Consider the following 24314-nt stretch of genomic DNA (forward strand, 5'->3'; position numbering starts at 1 on the left):
AATGGCGCATAAAGAAAAATATTGCTTTATATTTTTTCTTTGAAAACAAAATAAACTGCATTTGTTCAAATCAATAGAAGTTGAACATACCGGCAATTTTGCGAGCACCCAAGGAGAGAAAACCAAGTAAAAAAGAAGGAGGCACACAAAAGACATCTACTCTTCCTGCAGTACTTTATAGGCAAGTAATGAAATTTTGACAGATTAATATAGTGTATTTTTAAATGAATACTTTTTAGTAGCAAGATGCTTTAAATATTTGTGGATGAATTATGTTTATATCAGCATTTAAAGTTAAATGCGTTTGAAGTTCATTTTATTAATACCTTCATCAAAGATACTTTCCAGACTGAATGATGATAGAATAGATTTGCTCCTCTTTCAATGACAAGAGAGATCACTTTTTCTATACTATAAGTAACTGGGGTTATATGTGCACAAGCTCCATGGAAAAGTCCTCTTTAGAGAATTGGAAAGTGACTTTTAAGTAATGTACATGATTATTTTCTTAAATAGCTAAAACAATATGTTAGATAAATGGCCATTTATATTTTATTTTGCTTAGAGTCAGTTTTAGAGGTTTACATGTGTTTTTAGGTAGTGTTGGATATTATAGTTTGAATTACTGCCTTTGTACAGTGATAGTGGTGAATAATGAAGATAAATTTTAGATTTGAATCTGTTTACATTTTTTTCTCTCTGTGCTCAGTTGTAGTAATTTCATTTCCCCAAATATTTTTGTTCTTTTTTTTTTTGGCTCAGTATTTTACAGTGTTCACCATTGTAACAGTTTTATATAGTTATTAAGATTTCTTTCCATACCAGTAGGTTTGGATCTTACTTTTTTCCATGTAGCTGATGAAACTAATTGAGAAAAGTTTAGAAGATGCAAGTATATTTGTATGTATCCTTACACACACAAATGTATCTATTCACACACACAAGTAAATACGCTTATGTAAATTTATACATATTCTCCCCACAACCTCTTTCTTTCTCAGAAATAGCAACAACAATATCAGTCTCAATAACTACTTTCTCTTCTAGCTTGGAGGCTTTCTCCATAGGTAATAGCAATTAACTTCCTTGAAATGTGGGAAAAGCTCACTAGTGTCTATAATGTACTTTATGAAGACTAGCACTTTCACAGTCTAGCTTTTCCAGATAAAATTGTTTCATTTGAAACTGTCAGGCTTATCACTTATGCTTCTGACTTTTCATCACAACAGCTCATTTTTGTTTCAGAATACAGTTTAGTAATTTTTCATTTTTACTCTGAGCAACTTTGAGACCAGGTATTGGTCTTTGTTGTATACGTGTATATTTGATTTTTTTTCTAAGGTTTTTTAAAATTCAAACATCGTTGCTGTTTCTGTATACGTATGGCTTTTTTAGGTTCTCAACAACTTTTTCCTCACCGTTCACATTCCTAATATAAGTACACCCTGGATTTGTAGATCATGGTGTTTGTGCTCTCAGGAGTAGTTGACCTTTTGCACAAGAAAAGTTAGATTTCTTAAGAACAATCAAAAATCTGAAACAACAGTAACAACAATAATAAAACTTCCAGTTCTTTATAATAAATATTAATTGGTATATTTTTAAGACTCAAAGTCTGATTCTGTAAAAAGACTTACATATGTAGCTTATTTACATGTTGAAGGTTCTTTGAAGGATTTACAATTAATGGTAGAAAATAAACTGAATTTCGTTTGTAAAGTAACTTCCTTTTAGTTTTAGAGAGGTAGAAAATTGAAAAATATTTTTATTTAATAATTTATTCCTAGAGAAAATCTGGTCTGATGTTACATGGGCTTTAGGTAATAATTAAGATTAAGATGATGTTAGAATAAATAACATACGCCCTTCTCTGAATAGTTTGACTCCAGCAAAATTTAAATTTATACTAGATCTAAGCTATTTTTCTACATTCTCAGAAGTATTTAGACTGTTGCCATTATTAAAAGATATGTGTTATAAAACAAAGTATTTGATTTTAATTAAAGAAATATTAAGTTAAATCACAGTGAAATTTTGAAAATTTAAAAATACGCCATAAATTAACTATTCACTATGATAATTATTATTCTAATCCTTTATTACTGGCTTTATCAAAGTTGTGGAATTTGTAAGAAGAACCATGATCAGCATCTTCTTTTATTGTGTGATACCTGTAAACTCCATTACCATCTTGGATGTCTGGACCCTCCTCTTACGAGGATGCCAAGAAAGACCAAAAACAGTTATTGGTAAGTGAGCTAAAGAGCATTTAGATGTTAGAACTGGTGTTGCTCTTAGTTTCAACAGTATAAGATGAAGTGTTACAACATATTTATGCATAATAAAGTTTTCAGTATATTTTTAATTAAAAATTTTATAATGTTTTCCAATAATATTGACATATTGGCATTTAAAAGTCATGTATATTTAAGGTTTGCAACATAATGATTTAATATATGTATACACTGTGAAATAATGACCACAATCAAGCTAAGTAGCATATTCATCACCCCACATAGTTATCATTTTTTGTGGTAAGAACACTTCAGACATAAATGTTTATTACAGTGTTATATGCATAGAGATGTAGCAGTTTTTTTGATAAATGAATTTTAAGTTAATTGAGGCTATTTTATTGTCTTAGCAATTGTTTCTTAAGGCATGAATTCTGTTTAGTGTGTTTATAATTCTCTTTATTATAACATTTTTTCAAATTTTTTATTTCTGTTTTTTATCAAGGATTTGCCTCCATATTCATGCTTTAAATGTAGTTTAGTATTTTGTTTCTAAATTAGTGTCACCAAAGGCTTTACTTCTGGTAGTTGCCATTTATGCTAGTTGTATATTTAAATTCAGCCATTTTTGGTAAATCTAGAAACATTTGACTTATGTTTCTGAATTTTTTCATTAACTTAGGCATGTTGAATCACTACAGATGTTTGATAAAAGTTTATGATACTTATAAGTTTTATTCTTTCCTTAATTTTAGTCTGAAGAGAAAGACAGATGTTCAAATTCTAATAGATTGATTCTGTATAGGAAAAATATAGGCCACAGGGTGCTTTGGAAGGCACATGACTATTCTTTTTATACAAATTTTACACAACTTCTAGTTTTAGAAAAGACTAGACCCCAGTCTTAAATGATAATCTGTACAAGAAGGTGTTTATTTATCAAATATATTAAAGAATGTTTTCTGACCTCATTGTTTTATTTCATAAACCTACGTTTGTCCATTTTATTAAGAAGCTCACATTCTTTCACCATTTTCACTTGATTACTTTTTCATGAAGTGAAGAGAAAGTTACTCAGTCATGTCCGACTCTTTGCAACCCCATGGAATAACAGACTATGGAATTTTCCAGGCCAGAATACTGGAGTCTGTAGCCTATCCCTTGTCCAGGGGATCTTCCCAACCCAGGGGTTGAACCCAGGTTTCCCGCATTGCAGGTGGATTCTTTACCAGCTGAGCTGCAAAGGAAGCCCAAGAATACTGGAGTGGGTAGTCTATCCCTTTTCCAGTGGATCTTCCCAACCCAGGAATCGAACTGGGGTTTCCTGCATTGCAGGTGGATTCTTCACCAACTAAGCTCTGAGAGAAGCCCTTCTTTTTCATAGTGCTCTTTTATCAATTTGCCTGGAGACAGTCATACTGGTCAACTCTTTTCAAATATAGTGGAATGTATTACTTTTGATTTGTGAGTGCTTTTGAAACCAGAATTTAAGAGAAACTCCTGTCATGTATTAGAATATCAGCAGTGTTAATAAGTATCCTACATGCGTTTCTAAGTTGAAAACCAGTTTGGTAGTCTCCAGGGCCAGGGAACTTTAGCATTATTATACAATGACATTGTTTTTCTTTAATAATAAAGATTTTTAAAAGGGCTTCACTCCATTTTTTATATGTATTTATGTATGTATATTGGAGAAGGAAATGGCAACCCACTCCAGTATTCTTGCCTGGAGAATCCCCATGGACAGAGGAACCTGGTGGGCTACTGTCCATGGGATCGCAAAGAGTCAGACATGACCGAGTGCCTAAGCACACAGCACACATATACAATGAAATTGTTTTCCTTTAATAATAAAGATTTAAAAAACCTCCTTAACATAAGTTGGAGTGTATAGTGCTGAGGATCAAGAACATATAGCAAACTGAGAAAAATCTCTTAGTATTTCAGTATGATGGTAGTCCTTTGGCATAAATTCCTAACATGAATTTTCATTATTATTACTTTAAACATCCTATTTCTTAGGATCTTGTGTACCAGTTAATGTAGCAGACATGCTTTTTCATATTTTAAAGGCTATTTATAAAATGAGGACTATAGTGTTTAACAGATTGTTGAAAGACCTGCAAATAGTGTTTTCATCTATATTGGCTTTATGTACTGCAAGTATCATGTGGCAGTTGTCTTGAAATAGGAATAAATTTCTGCCTTAGCACTTAGATTTTTTTTAGATTTTTCTGAGTTGTTCAGTGTTTTGTGGTTTTCAAAGCATAACATTTTGATTTATCTGAGTGCTCTAAAGCAAGTTTCTTTGTCACCTAAATGTATTAACTTTTGGTGGGGATAAGCATGAGAAGCTAGAGACTATCCTGACAAGGAATATAGTTACAAACTGAGAAACAAAAGGGGAAACAAGTCACTTAAAAAACAAAAAAAAATCCCCACAGTGATTTATTCTAAAAAGATACTTGTTTCCATATCACAGAAATGCATGTATATTAAAAATATTTTTATTTGATGGTAATCTATGAATCCAAAGAATAAAGTGCTTGGTTTTTAACAACAGTTATAAAAATCTTTAGGTAACTAATGATAATTGACTCTTATGGGTCAAATTTTTTAGTGTTAAAATTTTTGCTTAAATGGAAATTTTAAGATACTAAAAGTAGTATCTTAAATTTAATTTGCATGTTACCAATAGTGCATTTGTATTAGCCACACATGATACTTTGTATTTAATTCTGTTATTGGAGTTCAGAATTTAAAGCTGTTAAAATAAATATTAATTTGATATTAAATTACAGTGCTAATGAGTGAGAGGTATGAATTTTTACAGAATTTTCTCGGTTGGTATATTCAGCACAGCTTGCCATTACTTAAGATGCAAGGATATTATAGCTGTGACAAGTAGAGTCGGTCAATGAATGACTGATTTTCTGATGTCGCAATGTATGTCATTTGAGGAAAAATCACGATTTCTTAAGGGAAACTATCTTTTTAATCAGTACTAGGCCTGTTACATTTGTTCACTTAAATATGTGGCAGTATTACATGTGTTTTTATGATACGTATTAGGGATACATGAAATTGCTTTGTACATTTTACATGTATTGTTGTTACTCTTAAAGGAGTGTATGTGCTTTTCTGTATGTATGGTCATTATATGCCTATGGTCACACGTTCCTGTGTACATTTTCATATATTTCTAAACATATACCTGAATTTTGTATTTATAGAAACCATGGCTGATGCTGGAAGGTAAAAATAAATGTATGAAATAATATTTTTTTCTGTATGTAGGCAGTGTTCTGAATGTGACCAGGCAGGGAGCAGTGACATGGAAGCAGAGATGGCCATGGAAACCTTACCAGATGGGACCAAACGATCAAGGAGGCAGATTAAGGAACCAGTGAAATTTGTTCCACAGGATATGCCCCCAGAACCCAAGAAGATTCCAATAAGAAACACGGTAATTTATTCTTTAGTAGTCATAATAACCCTTAACAAAACTCTGAGGTCAAAATTTAGAGGGTGAGTAAGACGAGGGCGAGCATATACTCCGTAGCCAATGAAAGAAACATATTGCTTTTGGTTTTTCTTAATAGTTTACTGTTTTATATTATGAAATATACTATACCAGTTACACATGAGAATGTATAGTTTACATATTCAATGCAAAGCACAATAATAATGAAGCTCCATTGTGTTCACAAACGCACTTTAAAGATAGAACATTACCAAAACCTATGAAGTCACCTTTGAATCCCTCAGGACTCACTTCACCATCCATTTAGTCTAGAGGTAACCTCCTTTCTCAAGTTTGTGTTTCTTATTCACTCCATTTTTTGTATGTATTTGTGTATGTATATTGGAGAAGGAAATGGCAACCCACTCCAGTATTCTTGCCTGGAAAATCCCGTGGACAGAGGAGCCTGGTGGGCTACAGTCCAATGGGGTCACAAGGGTCAGACTCGACTTAGTGACTAAACTACCACCATCGTGTGTGGGTATATTCATAAGTAATACATAGTTTTGCACAGTTTGAATTTTGCGTAAGTTGAGTCAAACTGTTTTTTTCCCCATTATTTGATATTTTGACCAACTTTACCTTGATTTGATTCATACATGCTGATCTGTGTAATTATAGTTCATTTGTTTTCACCAGTATGTCATTTTTTATTGAAAATAAATCATTATTAATTTATCTTTTTTACAGTTTGGCAGTTTTGTTTCCATTTTTTTTACTTATAATAATTTTATTTATTTATTTTTAGCTGTGCTGGGTCTTCATTGCTATGTGGGCTTTTCTCTAGTTGTGGCAAGCGGGGGCTACTCTCTAGTTGTAGAGTGAGGGTTTCTCATTCTGATGGCTTTTCTGTTGCAAAGCACATGCTCTAGAGTGCATAGGCTTCAATTGTTGCCTGGGCTTGTGGTTCCCAGGCTCTAGAGAACGGACTCAATAGTTGTGATGCACAAGCTTTGTTGCTCCATGGCATGTGGGATCTTCCCAGATGAAGGATCAAACCTATGTCTCCTGTATTTGCAGGTGAATTCTGAGCCACCAGGGAAGCCCTCCATCTTTTTGCTTTTATTAACAACTTCACTTTAAACATTTTTCTAAATCTCTTCTGCAGCTTGGTAACAAGGAGTTAGGGTATATAGCAAAGCAGGGATTTGCTTAGTTACAGGATATTGGCATCTTCAGTTTTGCTGGTAAGTGCAATATTTTCTAAACCAGGTTACATTTATACCAGCAATGAGTAATGTTACTTTTTCTGCCAAACTTGGTCTGTCCAATGTTATAATGCTTTCCAGTGTGATATAAGTAAATAGTAGTCATTTTATTTTCCATTTCTCTCAATACTTAGTTGACTTAGAGCATCTATATATTTTTGATTGGTTGTATGTGCAAATCTTATTCAGCTTTTCTATCAGGTTGTTAGCCTATTTTTTATAAAAAATTCTCTCGGGTCAGAGTTTTAAAATTTTTTTCCAGAAAACATGTTAGTTATTACCAGGTGCCTGGGAGCTCTACCAACCTAAGGCTATTTTAATAAAAGTTTGTCCTGTGTGTCTCTTCCACTACATGAGTATCGTTAATTTCTACTCCAAAGCCATGAGCAATGGCTTACAGTATGAATTCTTAGGGGAGACATTTTTCACTTTCTTACCTTGAGCCAAGGCAGGCGCATTTTACAAATCTGCCTACCCCTAAGGGAGATGTAAATATACTTTTAGGGATAATTGTCATCAGTCATCTGTTTTGTTATGTGTTTGGTTTTAGTCTTAATTTTTTCTTTCCCTTACAGTAACAGTTTTCTTAAAAGTTTTTTTTTTTTAATCTGTAGTAACCATCTGTATTATAATCACTTAAAAAGTTTTATTTAAGAGAAATAACCTAGATTATTTCATTCAGTTTTGTGTTATGGACTCATTTGAAATTGAGGAGGCAAATCTGGGAATTGTTATCTTTCAGATAATTGAAATACTTAGTTTTGAGTGCTCTAAATTGATCAGCTTGAAATAGTTTTTTTTATAATTTCCATTAGTTTAAAACATTTTTTAGATTTCACAAATATATTTTGTTTACAGATGAACTAGAGAGAATTTTACTTCTTTAAATAAGCCTGCTTGTTTCTATTTCTAAAATATTCTTCTGTAACTCTTTGATGCTATTATATGCAGCTGTTCTTAAGATCTTAGAGAAAAAGCTGTTATTACTTCTTATGTCTGTGTTTGCATCGATTATCTTCTTAGGGAACATTTTTTTCTAGTTTCTTTATTGTTTAAAGAAATCTTTAGGAATGATATTACCATTAACTTTGGAGTTATCATATAGAGGGAAATTTTGTACATATTATAGTGATATTTGTGTGTCCATAGTTTAGTGTTCCTTAAGATAAAACAAGATTCCATTTTTTTCTAATTTACCTGTCTGCTTTTTAGCCTAGAATTATAAGGAAGTTTTTAAATTTTCCAGTTTAGTCCAATGCCTTTCATCATATCCTTTGTCTCTAGTTTCTTTGTGTAAAAGTTCATTTTATAGTAGTCATATTATTCTATCAAAATTTTGAAGAAAATTTTACCCTTGTGACATAGAGGATTCATGACAGACCTTAAACTTCAATTTCTCATTTCAAAACAGCATCTCACTAATAAAACAGTTCAAATGATCATTTGTTCTCTAAGTTTCCATTTCTGTTAAATTTGTTATGTTCCATTGGATTATAGTGATAGCACAATTTTTAGAAAAGTAGTTTGGGGTTCTTTCATGCTAGTTAAAATGATTTCATCTTCTTTCAGAAACCCATATTGTGGGTTGTATGAATTGATATTCTGTTAGAATGATTTTATTTAAAAAAAAATAAGACTTTACAGTAAAATTAAGTAGACAGAACTTGAATCTCTTATTTTGAAGTCTGTCTCTGGAACTGTCCAAGAACCATCGAAAACAAAAAATGATCAGAGCTGCTATAGATTGAAGTTCCATTTTTATTGAATAGTTTTCCTTATCCTGTTACTAATTTCTCTCCTTTTATACTTTATAAACATACTTTATATCTTTGTTTAAAGTATATTTAAATATACTTTATATCTTTATGTTTAAAAATAGCATCATGGGAGTAAGGGAGTAAAAGGGAGAAGGAAGGCATTCATGTGTTAGAATATTTGAGTAAATACTGGTATGTTGCTGGTAATAATTTAACATCTTTTTATCTATACTGCTAATAAGTCAAACTACTTTATTATTTTATAGTTCTTCCTATTATTTGACCTTTGGCTATTTTATTTCATAACATTTTTCAAAGGTAGGTAAGTCAGAAGTGGATGTGAGTATATGTTTACTATTACATGAAATAGTTTAATAGTAACAGTACCAAACATTTTCTGAGGATTGATCATATACCAGACACTGTAGTAATCTTCCTCCTACTCCCCTTTAAAAAAATTAGTATTTAGCTATTATAACTTTTGTATTATTCAGGCACAGAATCCTCCAGTAATTTACCTGTAATCTTACACATAGTAAGAAGAATAGGAATTGAACCCAGATAGCTGAATTAAGAAGTAGTGTCTTTTCTGAGGTCTGTAGAAGAGCATTTATTTGTGGTGCAAATGGAATAGTTGTGAAAACATTTGATCATTAGATAACATAGTTGGGAATGTGATACTGTCATCTGGTACCAGAATGCTCATGTGTCTTTCCACAGCATAGTGTTATCTCTGAGCAGCCAGACACATACCCACTTACTGACTTTCAAAACTGAGTTCATTCACATTAAATATTACATTTAACACTGTTTTTCTTTGTACTTTCAATTGAGTGTGAACTGTTTTCCTTTTCAAGCTTGTGCAGGAGTGTTGGCAACACTCTTGTCAATCACAGTGTAATGCTGTAGAAGTTAATAAAACATTTGAAGATTATTTTACCTTGAGGAAATTGATATTTTAAAAAATCAGAAAGAAAAGAAAAAAATTAGAAGCAGCAAATCAGTAAGTACACTGATGGCATGTTTATGTGTGAGCTACCAGTATAAGTTTATTTTATTGTTCTCTATTTTGGTTTGTATTTTTTTCTACCAAATTGGGTACTGTGAAACCTGCCGTGGGAAAAAAGGAGTATTGAGTGAAGTTGGACAAGTGCATGGTGGGTTTTTTTACATTTTTTTCCTTTCCTAACAAGTTATCCCAAATTCACCTAAAACATTTGGCTTATTGCATCTCAACTTCTTTGATTAAGCAATGAATATCTTTTTGATTTGTTCACTTGGTTTGATCACTGTTAAGAAAGATGAGCCCATAGACTCAATCTTTGTGTTCCAATGCCTCTTTTGTGCAAAACAAAGCTACTACTAGAAAAATGGCATCCACTTTTTCCTGCTGACAGGCAGTTGCCATTTATCATGACCAAAGGGTGCAACAGGGAGTAGAACACTTTGTTAAACCTTACTTTATTTTTATTATTTGGATACTGAAGAAAGTCATTTTTTATTTCATTCTACTCTGATTTCCTTAATAATAATATATAGAAATCTGAAGGGATATATCATGTTTTGAGACAGTAGATTTAATAAGATATATATGCTTTTCAAAGAAAGTAGTCTCAGTATTATTTTTTCTATTAGCAATATTTCTACCCAAAGATCATAAAAAGATTAACCACTTGAAAAAAATTATAGCACTAAAGATTTAGTGTTTTCTTTTTTTTAATGGGTTAAAAGAGCTATTTGTATAAGAATGAAAATAGTATACTTTCAGAAAATATCCTTCCTATACAAACATGGAGATTCTCTCTGTTTTGTATTTTAATGTTATCTCATATTTAATTGCTAAGTTATCAGTGTTTCTGAAATTTATCATTCTGAATGTTAGAATAATTTTTAAATTAAGTTTTAACTATAAATGTAATGTGAATACTTTTTTTGTTGTAAGAAGTTTAAAAATCCAAAGTCTTTTATAACTCTTTTCCCAGCATTCCCTTTCTCCAACCCAATTCACATGCCTTGATTCTATCTTTATTAGAAGGGTATATATTTTGAACTTTGATTATTTGACATTTCTATAGGTGTATCTGTCAGAGAACAAGAAAAGAAATGATGAATGAGTCATATAGAAAAGTAGTATGGGGATGGTTCAAGACACATAGCATATAATTCAAGTATTAATAAATAAAACAGGAATGATCTGATTTTATAAAATTTTTCACATATTGTTTCCTGCTTCAGAGATAAGACTTTATAACACTTCTTCCATTGGCTCATAAATATCCCATCTCCAGTATTTCAGTGTCTTAGTAACCATTATTCTCTTTTATTACTGGGTACAAATAGGAGGAGTAAGTTTAAAGAAGGAAAAGGGTTGGAAAGCATATTTTAATAAACTTTACCTATTCTTTAGTATGTATTTAATATTTATTCATTTGTCATAGCTACCCTGGAGAAGGCAATGGCACCCCACTCCGGTACTCTTGCCTGGAAAATCCCATGGACAGAAGAGCCTGGTAGGCTGCAGTCCATGGGGTCGCGAAGAGTGGGACACGACTGAGCGACTTCACTTTCACTTTTCACTTTCATGCATTGGAGAAGGAAATGGCAACCCATTCCAGTGTTCTTGCCTGGAGAATCCCAGGGACAGCAGAGCCTGGTGGGCTTCCGTCTATGGGGTCGCACAGAGTCGGACACGACTGAAGCGACGTAGCAGCAGCAGCAGCAGCAGCATAGCTACCCTATGAATTAGTTACTAATATCATTGCCATTGCTAATATCATTGCCGTTGCTAATGTCATTGCCAAATGAGAAACTGAGGCAGAGAGTTTAAGTTACCTGTCTAAGGACAATATCTTCAAAGTGGCAGAACCAAGAATCAGATTTAACTACTAGCTCCTGAGCCCTTAAACTACTTTATTAGGCTGCCTTTCTAGACAAGATCCTTTCATGGACTTCCTTGGGCTAGAATCACAGAACCTTCATGCTTCCAGAAGCTTAGAAAGTAAGGATTTGGTCTGGAAAATGGAAGGGATTCTATGAGGAATTCTGGCCTTATACCACAGTTGAGGGCCTGAACATCAAGAAAAGATCACCATAGGTTGGAGGAGCTCTGCTGAACATCAGAGAGACTGTCAATGAAATTATCCTGAAGCACTGAGCAGAGGGTAGGAGCTGACATTAGATCAGAGAACTTTGGTGAAGACCTCAGCCTGAACATCACTGGTGGTAAGGGGGTAGAAAAGTGAGTACTTGTGGGAAGGTCTGCAAAGCCTGTCAGGACTGTGAAGTGGGGGCTGATGTAAAGGTCTGCAAGGCTGCAGCATCTGAAAAAACCAAGCATCTGAGACCTGTTATTTCTTGAGAAAAACTGGCCTTCACTTTACTTATCTGCTTCAGATATGAGGTACTGTCATGAAACTGTACAGGCCAGGAAGCTGTGGGAAATGTGGTTTCCAGCCTTAGACTGCTTAAACAAGGTGGTGGTAGTGTTGGTGGTGTGTCTGCCAGATTGACCACAGACGATCATGCATAGTAACCAGTTGCAGCTCAATGTAGTGATACTTCGCATGTGGTAGGTGCCATAAAGAGTAACACCTCCAGACTCCTTCCCCCACCCCACCCCACCTCTTACTCCCTTTTCTTTCTACCTTTAAATGTAAAATGACCATACTTCATACAGTGTTTTCCCTTTGATTCTTATATTACATAAGACAATGTAATATCTTTCAACTATGACTTTTTATTATAGTACTTTCTTTCTGCTAATTTCAAATAGTTTCTTTTTCCTTCTTCCACCTTTCCAGTTTGTTTCTCTGTCATTGAGCCAGAACAACTTGTAATACTGTTGACCTTGTAGGTTGCTGTTTTACTAATAAGTGATACATTTACTGTTAATCCCTTGGACTGCAAGAAGATCCAACCAGTCCATCCTAAAGGAGATCAGTCCTGGGTGTTCATTGGAAGGACTGATGTTGAAGCTGAAACTCCAATACTTTGGCCACCTGATGCAAAGAGCTGACTCATTAGAAAAGACCGTGATGCTGGGAAAGATTGAGGGCAGGAGGAGAAGGGGATGACAGAGGATGAGATGGTTGGATGGCATCACCAACTCAATGTTCATGAGTTTGGGTAGACTCCCGCAGTTGGTGATGGACAGGGAGGCCTGGCGTGCTGCGGTTCATGGGGTCACAAAGAGTTGAACACGACTGAGCGACTGAACTGAACTGATCAGACAGTTTTACGATTTAATAATATTCTAGTTTTAAGACTTAAGTGCTTTCTCACACCTTTAGAGATCCCAGTAATTCTGTAGTTATTTCATCTTCTCTGATTTTGCTTATTTTCAGCTTTATCTCACATCATGTAGAGGGTAGATGGTGACTTGTAATGCATGCAACACAATTCTCAGCCTCAGTGGTTTGATCTTTAATTAATTTTGTCCCCTTGAGTAAACTTTCAGAGTGTAGTAAAGATGAACTTTTGTTTGTAGTATATAAGAACATGAATTGATGTTACATTTTCTTCACAGTTGCCAAAATTGTAGGGAATTACCTTTTATGTGAGTGCTTTGGTCATATTTATTCCTGAGTTGAACAGTTCTTTATATTAAGCAGTAAAAATTGGCTACATGGATATCTAGGTCTTTCCATGTTCTATGGTCTTTGTGACTCCTTGTCCTACTCTTGAACCATGATCAGATTAATTTTTTCAACATATATCCATTGAGCAACTAATGAGGTAAGGCACTGGGCAATAGATGCTGAATAGAACACTAAAATGAAGACATGGTCTGTGTCCTCAAAGAACTATGCTGATGGAAAGTTGACCCTCAAATAATGTAATATTTTATAAACTAGAAGGTAAAGTGTCCATATGAGGGGGACATTAAATTACACTAGCAGGTATCATGCTAAATGAAATGGAAGAGGAAAGACAGAAGATTGAGATGAGCAACAAAGACGGCAACTTGACTATTATTGCCGTCAATAGTAGGAAAGTATTCTACTGGCTGAGAAAGTCCTTATTTTCCACTGCTGAAAACCTTAAAGAAGTTGAAATTTTTAAAGTAACAGCAAGTTGAACACGTGTAAAAGCTTTGGAGACTTTAGCATAAAATTTAGTGTAAAAATTTTGAACCACATACAGTTGTCATTTAACACCTGTGTCTTATCTTTCTTACATGTTTTTATGAGCATCTTGATGCCTGGCAACAGCTCCTTGCATTAGTAACTGCAAAATTTTAAATAAGTTAATTGGATCAAATCTTAATAGCTAATGTTAGTACAGATTTACTTATCAATTAAAGTTATTGATGATTAATGAGTTAAAGCACCTTCAGCAAAAAGTCTCTTAATATTTCAATTATTTAATTTTTTCATATATATAGATGTGAACATTTTTTTAGGATAGCTCATTTCTCTTTAAATGATTCCTGTGTTAAGGAAATTTTGATCATTAGTCTATTGATTGAAGAGGTGTTTTTTTTAACTTAAACAACTTCCTTATATTTATTTAGTTGAAAATATATTTAGATATGACTTCTAATTATGCTTGAGAAAATAACCAACCATTGAAACTTAATGGTATTTTCCTCTCTAGGACAATTTCTTGATAGCATTATTTCCTTTAAAAGATAAATAAATGGTACAAAATCAAATTCTTGAGTGTTTTAGATAGCCTCGAAACCTATAAGATAGTATAGCACCTAGATTAGAATTCTAGTCCATACTCTGCCAGTAACCCTTTGTGTGACCTTGAATAAGTAATTTGCTTATCTTGTTTGCACTCAGTATCCTCATTTATAAAATAGATGATCTGCAATCTTTTCTAGAACCAAAAGTCTCTTTCTAAATTTCACAATTGTATTTATTTTCTATCCCTAAGACTGTTTATGGAAGGGTTAAAATATACACATTGACATTCAAATAACCTAGAAATTTTGGTAATATTTTGTAATTATATTGTAGAGTTTTTAGTTTTGTCTTATTTTTAAAGATCACATTTGTTAGTAACCTTAATCTTTTCCCTTTCTGGCAGTTACCTTTGTTACAATCATTGTCTCCTTCTGAAAAAATTATGTGAATGATTCCAAGAAAGTGGGTCAACAGATGTGTAGGATAACTTATTTTCATGATTTTATTTAAAAATTTTTTTAAGTTCTCCTTTTGTTTCCTTTCCAAAGTAACATTTGATCGTTTTACTTAGCCAGGTTTATATTGACTTCTTCATGATAGTAACTTTCCAGAGATGAAATATCAAGAACAACAGAATAATAGAACTATGCTCTCTAAACACTTTATGAACTTTTAAACATTGACACACTTTTTGCCCTGTTATTGGTCTAAGGCTGGGTAGGCAAGAATGAGGTGGGTGCCGAAGGAAAGAATACAGTCAGATTATCTCACTAATTAAATTTTGAGGGTTCTTATTCAGTTTATTTTTAATGAAAGGAATGAATGGTTTTAAAAATAAAGTATTTGCCTTTCGTTGTATTTGTAATTTATTTTTAAATCTAAGAATGTCTTCTCACAACCTTCAGCTACCTTGCAAACTGTCTTCCATATGGTCACATGTGTCATATAATTTCTTAAATATTTTCTCTGAGACCTCTCTCCTCCAGTTCTAATGTGAATTTTTCTTTAATGTTAACCTTGAACTCTGTTTCATCATCATCCCGGGAATTCCTTTTAACCTTTGATAGATGGAATTTCCTGTTGCTTGCATTTCAGTTTTTTTTTTTTTTTTCATTTAGTCCCTTATCTTGATGGGGCAACTCTTTCAATGACATACTGAGTAAAGATTAATAGGAGGTAAATTTTTTGAGATCTTATGTGTCTAAAAATCAATTTTTTAAATTTCATTATTTATTTGGCTGTGTATAAAATACTACATATTTTTTTTATTAGTTAAATACTGATTCCTAAAATGTTGATGTTCACTCTTGCCATCTCCTGTTTTGACCACTTCTAATTTGCCTTGATTCATAGATCTAACAGTCCAGTTTCCTGTGTAGTGTTGCTCTTTACAGCATTGGAATTAACTTCCATCACCAGTCACATCCACAACTGGGTGTTGGTTTTGGTTTGGCTCCATCTCTTCATTCTTTCTGGAGTTATTTCTCTACTGTTCTCCTGTAGCATATTGGGCACCTACTGACCTAGGGAGTTCATCTTTCAGTGTCCTCTCTTTTTCCTTATCATACTGTTCATGGGGTTCTCAAGGCAAGAGTACTGAAGTGATTTGCCATGTCCTTCTCCAGTGGATCACCTTTTGTCAGAACTCTCCACCATGACCTGTCCATCTTGGATGGCCCTACATGGCATTGCTCATAGTTTCATTGAGTTAGACAAGGCTGTAGTCCATGTGATCAGGTTGGTTAGTTTTCTGTGATTGTGGTTTTCATTCTGTCTACCCTCTGATGGATAAGGATAAGAGGTTTATGGAAGTTTCCTGATGGGAGAGACTGACTGAGGGGGAAACTGGGTCTTGTTCTGATGGGTGGGGCCATGCTCAGTAAATCTTTAACTTAATTTTCTGATGATGGGTGGGGGCTATGTTCCCTTCCTGTTTGACCTGAGGCCAAACTATGGTGGAGGTAATGAAGATAATGGTGACCTCCTTCAGAAGGTCCTATGCACACGCTGCTGCACTCAGTGCCCCTGACCCTGTAGCAGGCCACTGACCCATGCCTCTGCCAGAGACTCCTGGACACTCATGGGCAAGTCTGGGTCAGTCTCTTGTGGGAGATCATGGCATCTGGTCCCATCACATCACGGCAAATAGATGGGGAAACAATGAGAGACTTTTATTTCTTGGGCTCCACAATCACTGCGGATAGTGACTGCAGCCATGAAATTAAAAGACACTTGCTCCTTGGAAGAAAAGTTATGACAAACCTAGACAACGTATTAAAAAGCAGAGACATTACTTTGCCAGCAAAGGTCCGTCTAGTCAAAGCTATGGTTTTTCCAGTAATCACACATGGATATAAGAGTTGGACTATAAAGAAAGCTGAGCACCAAAGAATTGATGCTTTTGAACTGTGGTGTTGGAGAAGACTCTTGAGAGTCCCTTGGACTGCAAGGAGATTAAACCAGTCAATCCTAAAGGAAATCTTGAATATTCATTGGAAGGACTGATGCTGAAGCTGAAGCTCCAGTAGTTTGGACATTTGATGCGAAGAACTGACTCATTGGAAAAGACCCTGCTGCTGGGAAAGATTGAAGGCAGGAGGAGAAGGGGACAAGAGAGGATGAGATGGTTGGAAGACATCACCAGCATGATGGATGTCAGCTTGAGCAAGCTCCGGGAGTTGGTGATGGACAGGAAAGCCTGGCATGCTGCAGTCCATGGGGTTGTAAAGAGTTGGACGCGACTGAACTGCAAGTAAGAGGAAGATGTGTTTATAGACTATGAGTCAGAGATACGCAGCCTTTGTAGATGGAGGAAAGGGGCCAAGGAATGCTGGCAGTCTCTAGGAGATGGAAAAGCAAGCAAAGTGATTCTCTTCCTAGAGCCTCCAGAAAGGAATGCAGCCTGGCAACACCTTGATTTTAGGCGAGGAACACTTATGGTATATCATTGTGGTTTTGATATGCATTTCTTTGTTGGCTAATGACACTTGATATTTTAAAAGAAAAAGAAATGATGTAGCCCCTTCTACTTTTCTGTTACCTGTTCTCTGTTACATAGTGCAAAAATGATGTTGTAGTTGGACTCTTAAACAAATGAAAAGTGACAGATTATAGATCTGTTGTAAAGCGTTATTAATCTGTGTCATTATTGCCATCATCCCTCAATTTTAGCTCTTATGATCTAAGAAAGTAAAACCTAGTGTGATAGCATGATGAAGTTCTGGAAAAGTACTCTGAGGAGTAATTAATTGAAAGATTATTCACATAAAGTTATTTGATTTTGCTGCCCTTGTTACTTTATAATTATTTTTTTGGTATGTTTATTAGCTTAACAGATGAATGAACAGAGACTGTTTACATAATAAAGACCTGTTCATTTATCTTTAAATATTTAAACTTCTATTACCTGAATGCTAGAATGTTTGGATAGTAAAACTGGAACCAATAATTAGAGCTATCTTATATGGAACATTCTGCCTTGTTATCTGGAATAACCGCAGCTATGTGACTATAAGGGATGTTTTTGGAAAGATTTTCTGCATTGAGTAGAGATTATATGAAATAACATTTGATTTTAATTTTAAGGTTCGTGTGTGTGAAATAATCATAATTAAAAGTAAATTCATGTGCCCTTAGTATGTTGTGGGTTTCTTTTCTACATTTCTAACCCAATTACCATCTTTATTCTCAGTTACTTAGCAGCCTGGATATCTAGGTACCTCATGCCTTCATTACAATTCCAGTATCTTTCCTACCTCCTTTGTTATTTTAGTAATGTGTTTGCTACTGTCCTTGATTCTTTTATCTTCTTGCCTATCTGAACTCTTTCTTTTTCCATTCCTTCCCCAGGGTCACCAGTGTCACATGTAAGTGTGTTCCTTTGAGAATTTTGTTTCCAGTTTTGTTAGGCATTTTCTCCATACCCATCTTTAAGGTGAATGTAGTTTTATATCAACTTTATATCATTATTAAGAGTATAAATTATGAATGACTTGAATTTTAGGACAGTTTTGATTAAAGATTTGAGCAGTATGTGACTTTATTTTTATGTTTCACCTTAGTTTCCCATTCCAAATTTATAAATAATTATACATTTAATTATTTGTTCTGAACCCAAGTGGACAGAGGCTGTCCTGTTCACCACTATATGTTTGTTACATACTACAGTAGGTACTTAGTGTGTATTTCACCAATGAGTTCTTTTCCACTGTTGCTATGTATCAGAAGCTAGTATACTTTGAGTCTTTTCCCTAGCCCTTTATTGTTAGGAAGGGAATTAGTTTGTTTCTCCTTGTATGTATTAATCATATTTCATTGGTGAAGCTATAGAATTACTCGAAAGGCAGCCTTCCCTTTATGTATCTTGTTATTTAGACATTTTCTCTGCTTTTTTTTTTTTAATGTAGAAACTTTTCACTTGCTTTTAGGCAAGGAAATTACTTTTGAAGAAAATATAAATTAGCTTACCCGTGTTCCTTTTGAAGTTACTTTAAAATTGATGTTTGTACTTTTTGGCATATTTTCTAATAACTTTAATGTAACTTGAAAGCTTTCATATTTTTTTTTCATTTTCTTTACACTCTGTGTCATCTAGTGACTTTTCATCTTTTATACAAGTGCCAAACGGACTTGTTGGGACTATCTTTCCATACTCTTTTACACACAATGTCTCATCTTCTACTCTCTTTGAAGTTGTCAGATCTATCTTTCTGTCTCATACAATTTTATATTGTTTTATGTATCTCCTTTTTTGGAAAGATAAATGCAGTAAAATGTCAAAGTACTTTTTAGCAGCTTTGACTGAAGCCATATTTTTTTCAGAATTCACCTTTTCTTAGAGATCATTATTCTGGAAATAGACTTAAACACGTTGTTAATCTGTTTTCCATTTTACTTAACAAATCAGTAGTCTTAAGTGGCAAGCTTCATTTGAAAGATAATCAAATATCTTAGAGAGTCTGCTTTAGTTTGTTTTTAAAATAGTTATACACATATGTTTTATGTCTGTTGTATAGTCTATTTAACAGAGACTGGTAAGTCCTGAAAATTTTTAAATCTGCAATATGTTTTTCATACATATAATTTTTAGGTGCTAGTTTAGCAGAAATAATAGAAGCATTGGATCCAGCCCTATTGAAATGACTAAAGGCAACTAGGCATTCATTGCCCAAGTCTTTATTTGTTATCTTTATGCTAACGATTTTGATTAATTAATGTATTTCTGAGAAGAAAGGATTACATATCAGAGTTATTTTTGAGTTATTATCAGACCCAAGGGGGTCTTAGATACTAAGTACTTAGATACTAAAGTACTAAACAGATTATATAACCTGTGTGTCTGTCACAGATCCTTAGAAGAAACCTAGGCAAAAAATTCACCTTGACTCACTTGGAAGAGAGCCACTGTGGGTTTCCTTACATCAAGTAATCTTATTCAGGACCCACAGGCTGCTGCTGTGCTTTTTGCCTTTTGGAAATTCATCATTTTTACTTATTTCCAGCTGTATGAAATAAAGAGAACAAGGACTAGGCGGAGCTTCAGAATTTCCGGTATTTTGAATATGCCATTACCTATGAGAAGGGTATTATATAAACATTTGTTATGTAAAATGTAGCTTTTATTTTACCTATTTAGGCTTGTGGTTATTTTAATTTATAGTGTTAAGTGAAACTGGTCATGATATTCTTTTTATTTTCCACCTAATTTCCCAACCCAGTTAATATAAATTAGGTAAAAATAAACTCTAGTCAGTTGACAAGAAGAGAAAACACTCATTTTTGGTGATCACCATTCCATCTGTTGTATGCCTACAGCCAACAGAAACAGATGGTGCTTCGTTCACACATTGTTTATATATATAACGTTTTTCTTTTGAATATTTTATGAGTTTTAATAAATGATTGTTTTTAATGTATTTTTTTAATTGGAAAACAAATACTTATTTTTAAGGAAAAAATATATATGCTGTATATATATTTCATTGAAGTATTTTGAACAGCTGCAAGACAGCCGTGACATATTCCTCAGCATAAATCTGAAGCTATTTTAGCCTGACAGAGGTTTTCAAGGTTTGATTGTCCTAATTAACATTAAATTTTAAATTTTGTTAATAAAGAAGCATTTTACCTTTTTATATAAAAATTATATAGGAAGGAATTCTTCATTTTGTCTAACCACATGTGGCTTATTTATTGTCATTTGTGTAAGTGGTGATTTGTCATCAAAAAGGTGTGTCAAACTTAGAGAAATCGGTGCACAAATGACTATGTGAAATCCGTCTTAATGATATCAAAGATTTTGAGACACTATCTTTAAGTTTTAAATTTAGTTCATTTGTGAAATGAATCATTCTAACCTTGGGAAAATAATCATACACCTGACTTGGTTATAAATTAAAATAACCCAGAATTAATTAAATTAATTAAAATTTGTTACCCATAACTTCATGGCAAATAGATGCGGAAATAGTGGAAACAGTGGCTGACTTTGTTTTTTTGGGCTCCAAAATCACTGCAGATGGTGATTGCAGCCATGAAATTAAAAGACGCTTACTCCTTGGAAGGAAAGTTATGACCAACCTAGACAACATATTAAAAAGCAGAGACATTACTTTGTCAACAAAGGAACGTCTAGTCAAGGCTATGGTTTTTCCAGTGGTCATGTATGGATGTGAGAGTTGGACTATAAAGAAAGCTGAGTGCAGAAGAATTGATGCTTTTGAACTGTGGTTTTGGAGAGCCCCTTGGACTACAAGGAGATCCAGCCAGTCCATCCTAAAGGAGATCAGTCCTGAATGTTCATTGGAAAGACTGATGTTGAATCTGAAACTCCAATACTTTGGCCACCTCATGTGAAGAGCTGACTCATTTGAAAAGACCCTGATGTTGGGAAAGATTGAAGGCAGGAGAAGAAGGGATGACAGAGGATGAGATGGTTAGATGGCATCACTGACTCAGTGGACATGAGTTTGGGTAAACTCTGGGAGTTGGTGATGGACAGGGAGGCCTGGCGTGCTGCAGTTCATGGGGTCGCAAAGGGTTGGACATGACTGAGTGAACTGAACTGAGCGTGTTTATTAGTCCAAATGAGTGAAGTTATTGAAAGATTTATTTATTTCAGATGAATGTGCTATTAAAATGATGCCTATAGCTACAAATGTTTTTATTCTTTCCTAACTTAGATACATTATCTCTAATATTATGTCACTCTTTGTGGGTGTTTTTTCTGCTCCTCTTTTCAAGTAAATGTGTCAAAGACAGATAGAGCCAGGTGATCTAAGTGGCTCAGACTGTCAGTGTCCCCTGAGCAAATAAAGTTCTTAAAAAATAACAAAGAAGAAAAAAATAGGAATGTGTTAAGGTTTGGAATGATTTTCAAACTTTCATTTACTTTTAAAAGTGTAATGATTGAAAAAGAAGCACAATTTGGAAATAAGCTTTCAATCATTTGGAACGTCTAGATAATATATCTGTGTTAAGTTCTAAAGCACATACTTGTTAAATAATTTTTTTTTTCCTTTCTCCATGAACTGTGTTCTCCCTTCTGCTTTATCTTGTTTCTAAAGTAGTGTCAGGCTCAATGTATACCATGAATTGACCACCTGGTTATGAATACTTATGTACATCTAAGATGGGGCAAGCTCCTTGATTATTGAAACTTGTTGGATGAGGCAAACTTATTTTTTCCCCCCTGTTGTTTCTTCTTTTTAACTCCCCTTATGTTTTTGATTCACTAGGGATACCATGTTTAACATATTTTGTCTGTTATGTTTGTAGACTGGTGTGAGTTACAACAGTTACAGTTGCTGTCACTTCATTAAAACTAGGGGGAAAAACCCACTACTCTCAGTATTTTCTTGGTTGTGCGACTTGATATTGTGAAGCATTCTGTTTGGATTAAATCCTCTTATTTTTAATTTTTGGAAATGCTGGTTATATCATATTTGCTAAAGAAGCTTGCTATAAATCACTTTGGTAATGGATCATGTTAGTCATTGTATGTATAGGGTACCAAATTGAGTAGAATATAGAGTCAGCTTGAGGTATTGAGGTCTCCTCTCTATTGGGTAGATTTGTCTCATTTACTTGTTTCAAAATGTAAGAACTTTTCATTTAGACATCGGAGTGTTACAGTTTATTTAACTATCAAGTGAGAAAAAGACATTTGCTTTCTTTTGATAGTTTTACTCATCTCTATGTGGAATTAAGGAGCAATATGTGAACCATGAACTTCCAGATGTTCAAGCTGGTTTTAGAAAAGGTAGAGGAACCAGAGATCAAATTGCCAACATCCGATGGATCATCGAAAAAGCAAGAGGATACCAGAAAAAACATCTATTTCTGCTTTATTGACTATGTCAAAGCCTTTGACTGTGTGGATCACAATAAACTGTGGAAAATTCTGAAAGAGATGGGCATACAAGACCACCTGACCTGCTCTTGAGAAACCTGTATACAGGTCAGGAAGCAACAGTTAGAACTGGACATGGAACAACACACTGGTTCCAAATAGGAAAAGGAGTATGTCAAGGCTGTATATTGTCACCCTGCTTATTTAACTTATATGCAGAGTACATCATGAGAAACACTGGGCTGGAAGAAGCACAAGCTGGAATCAAGATTGCCAGGAGAAATATCAATAACCTCAGATATGCAGATGACATCACCCTTATGGCAGAAAGTGAAGACGAACTAAAGAGCCTCTTGATGAAAGTGAAAGAGGAGAGTGAAAAAGTTGGCTTAAAGCTCAACATTCAGAAAACTAAGATCATGGCATCTGGTCCCATCACTTCATGGCAAATAGATGGGGAAACAGTGGAAATAGTGTCAGACTTTATTTTTCTGGGCTCCAAAATCACTGCAGATGGTGATGGCAACAATGAAATTAAAAGACGCTTATTCCTTGGAAGGAAAGTTATGACCAACCTAGATAGCATATTAAAAAGCAGAGACATTACTTTGCCAATAAAGGTCCGTCTAGTCCAGGCTGTGGTTTTTCCAATAGTCATGTATGGATGTGAGAGTTGGACTGTAAAGAAAGCTGAGTTCCGAAGAATTGATGCTTTTGAACTGTGGTGTTGGAGAAGACTCTTGAGAGCCCCTTGGACTACAAGGAGATCCAACCAGTCCATCCTAAAGGAGATCAGTCCTGGGTGTTCATTGGAAGGACTGATGTTGAAGCTGAAACCCCAATACTTCTGCCACCTGATGAGAAGAGCTGACTCATTAGAAAAGACCCTGATGCTGGGAAAGATTGAGGGCAGGAGGAGAAGGGGACGTCAGAAGATGAGATGGTTGGGTGGCTTCACCAACTCGGTGGATATGGGTTTGGGTGGACTCTTCGAGTTGGTGATGGACAGAGAGGCCTGGCGCACTGTGGTTCGCGCAGTCGCTAAGAGTCGGACACGACTGAGCGACTGAACTGAACTGATGTGGAATTAAATTATTAATCTTGGATTTATCATGCAAGAAAAATCACTGAATTGAGAGTTGTGAGACCTGGGTTTGAAGTTCACCCTAAGTCATCAGCTGTGTGATCACAGCTGATCAAGTTACTTCTGTGACCTGCCTTCTCAGAACTCTAAGATGCTATAATTTCATGTTGCTAGTACCTTATTTTTCTGGCTAGAAATTGTTTATGTTGGTTTCTTGCATTTAGTTATTTAAAATTGCTGCAGGAATACATAAATGATTACCTTCTTGTAATATTTGCACTTAAGTTAAAATGACTTAGATAATTATAAATGTTTATTCATTTAAAAATACTACTTTCATAAAATATAAAACAGACTTTATAAATGTAGAGATATGTAACTGTAGTTGTAAGATAGGATCACTGTAGCATTATGCTTTATGATAGTAATTGTAGTATGGGTGATAGCTTACAGTGAATGATGTGGACTTGTGATCTCCAAAGATTTAGCTTCAGGATCAGGGACCAGGCTTGATCACTCAAGAGCTTT

The 24314-nt window shown here is 34.3% G+C and overlaps 1 protein-coding gene and 1 long non-coding RNA gene across 15 annotated transcripts in view; both read left to right on the forward strand.

Annotated features, from left to right (window-relative positions):
• Nucleotides 1-24314, forward strand: part of PHF14 (PHD finger protein 14) — a 198816-nt gene that overhangs the window by 60481 nt on the left and 114021 nt on the right. For all 14 annotated transcript variants that reach the window (XR_014067027.1, XR_014067028.1, XR_014067026.1 and 11 more), the window contains 3 exons: nt 78-181; nt 2118-2249; nt 5532-5700. Coding sequence is in view for 7 of the 14 variants with exons in the window: in XM_081535370.1 (XP_081391496.1) it covers nt 78-181; nt 2118-2249; nt 5532-5700 (405 nt within the window). In the remaining 7 variants the exon portion in view is untranslated. The remainder of the gene's footprint in view (nt 1-77; nt 182-2117; nt 2250-5531; nt 5701-24314) is intronic.
• LOC145524019 (uncharacterized) lies at nt 9580-21697 on the forward strand. Its single transcript, XR_014067030.1, has 2 exons — nt 9580-9725; nt 20870-21697. It is a non-coding gene; the product is annotated as an uncharacterized LOC145524019 (long non-coding RNA).

Source organism: Giraffa tippelskirchi, chromosome 10 (genome assembly GCF_054371585.1).
Source record: "Giraffa tippelskirchi isolate mGirTip1 chromosome 10, T2T-mGirTip1v1.2.pri, whole genome shotgun sequence".
NCBI lineage: Eukaryota > Metazoa > Chordata > Mammalia > Artiodactyla > Giraffidae > Giraffa > Giraffa tippelskirchi.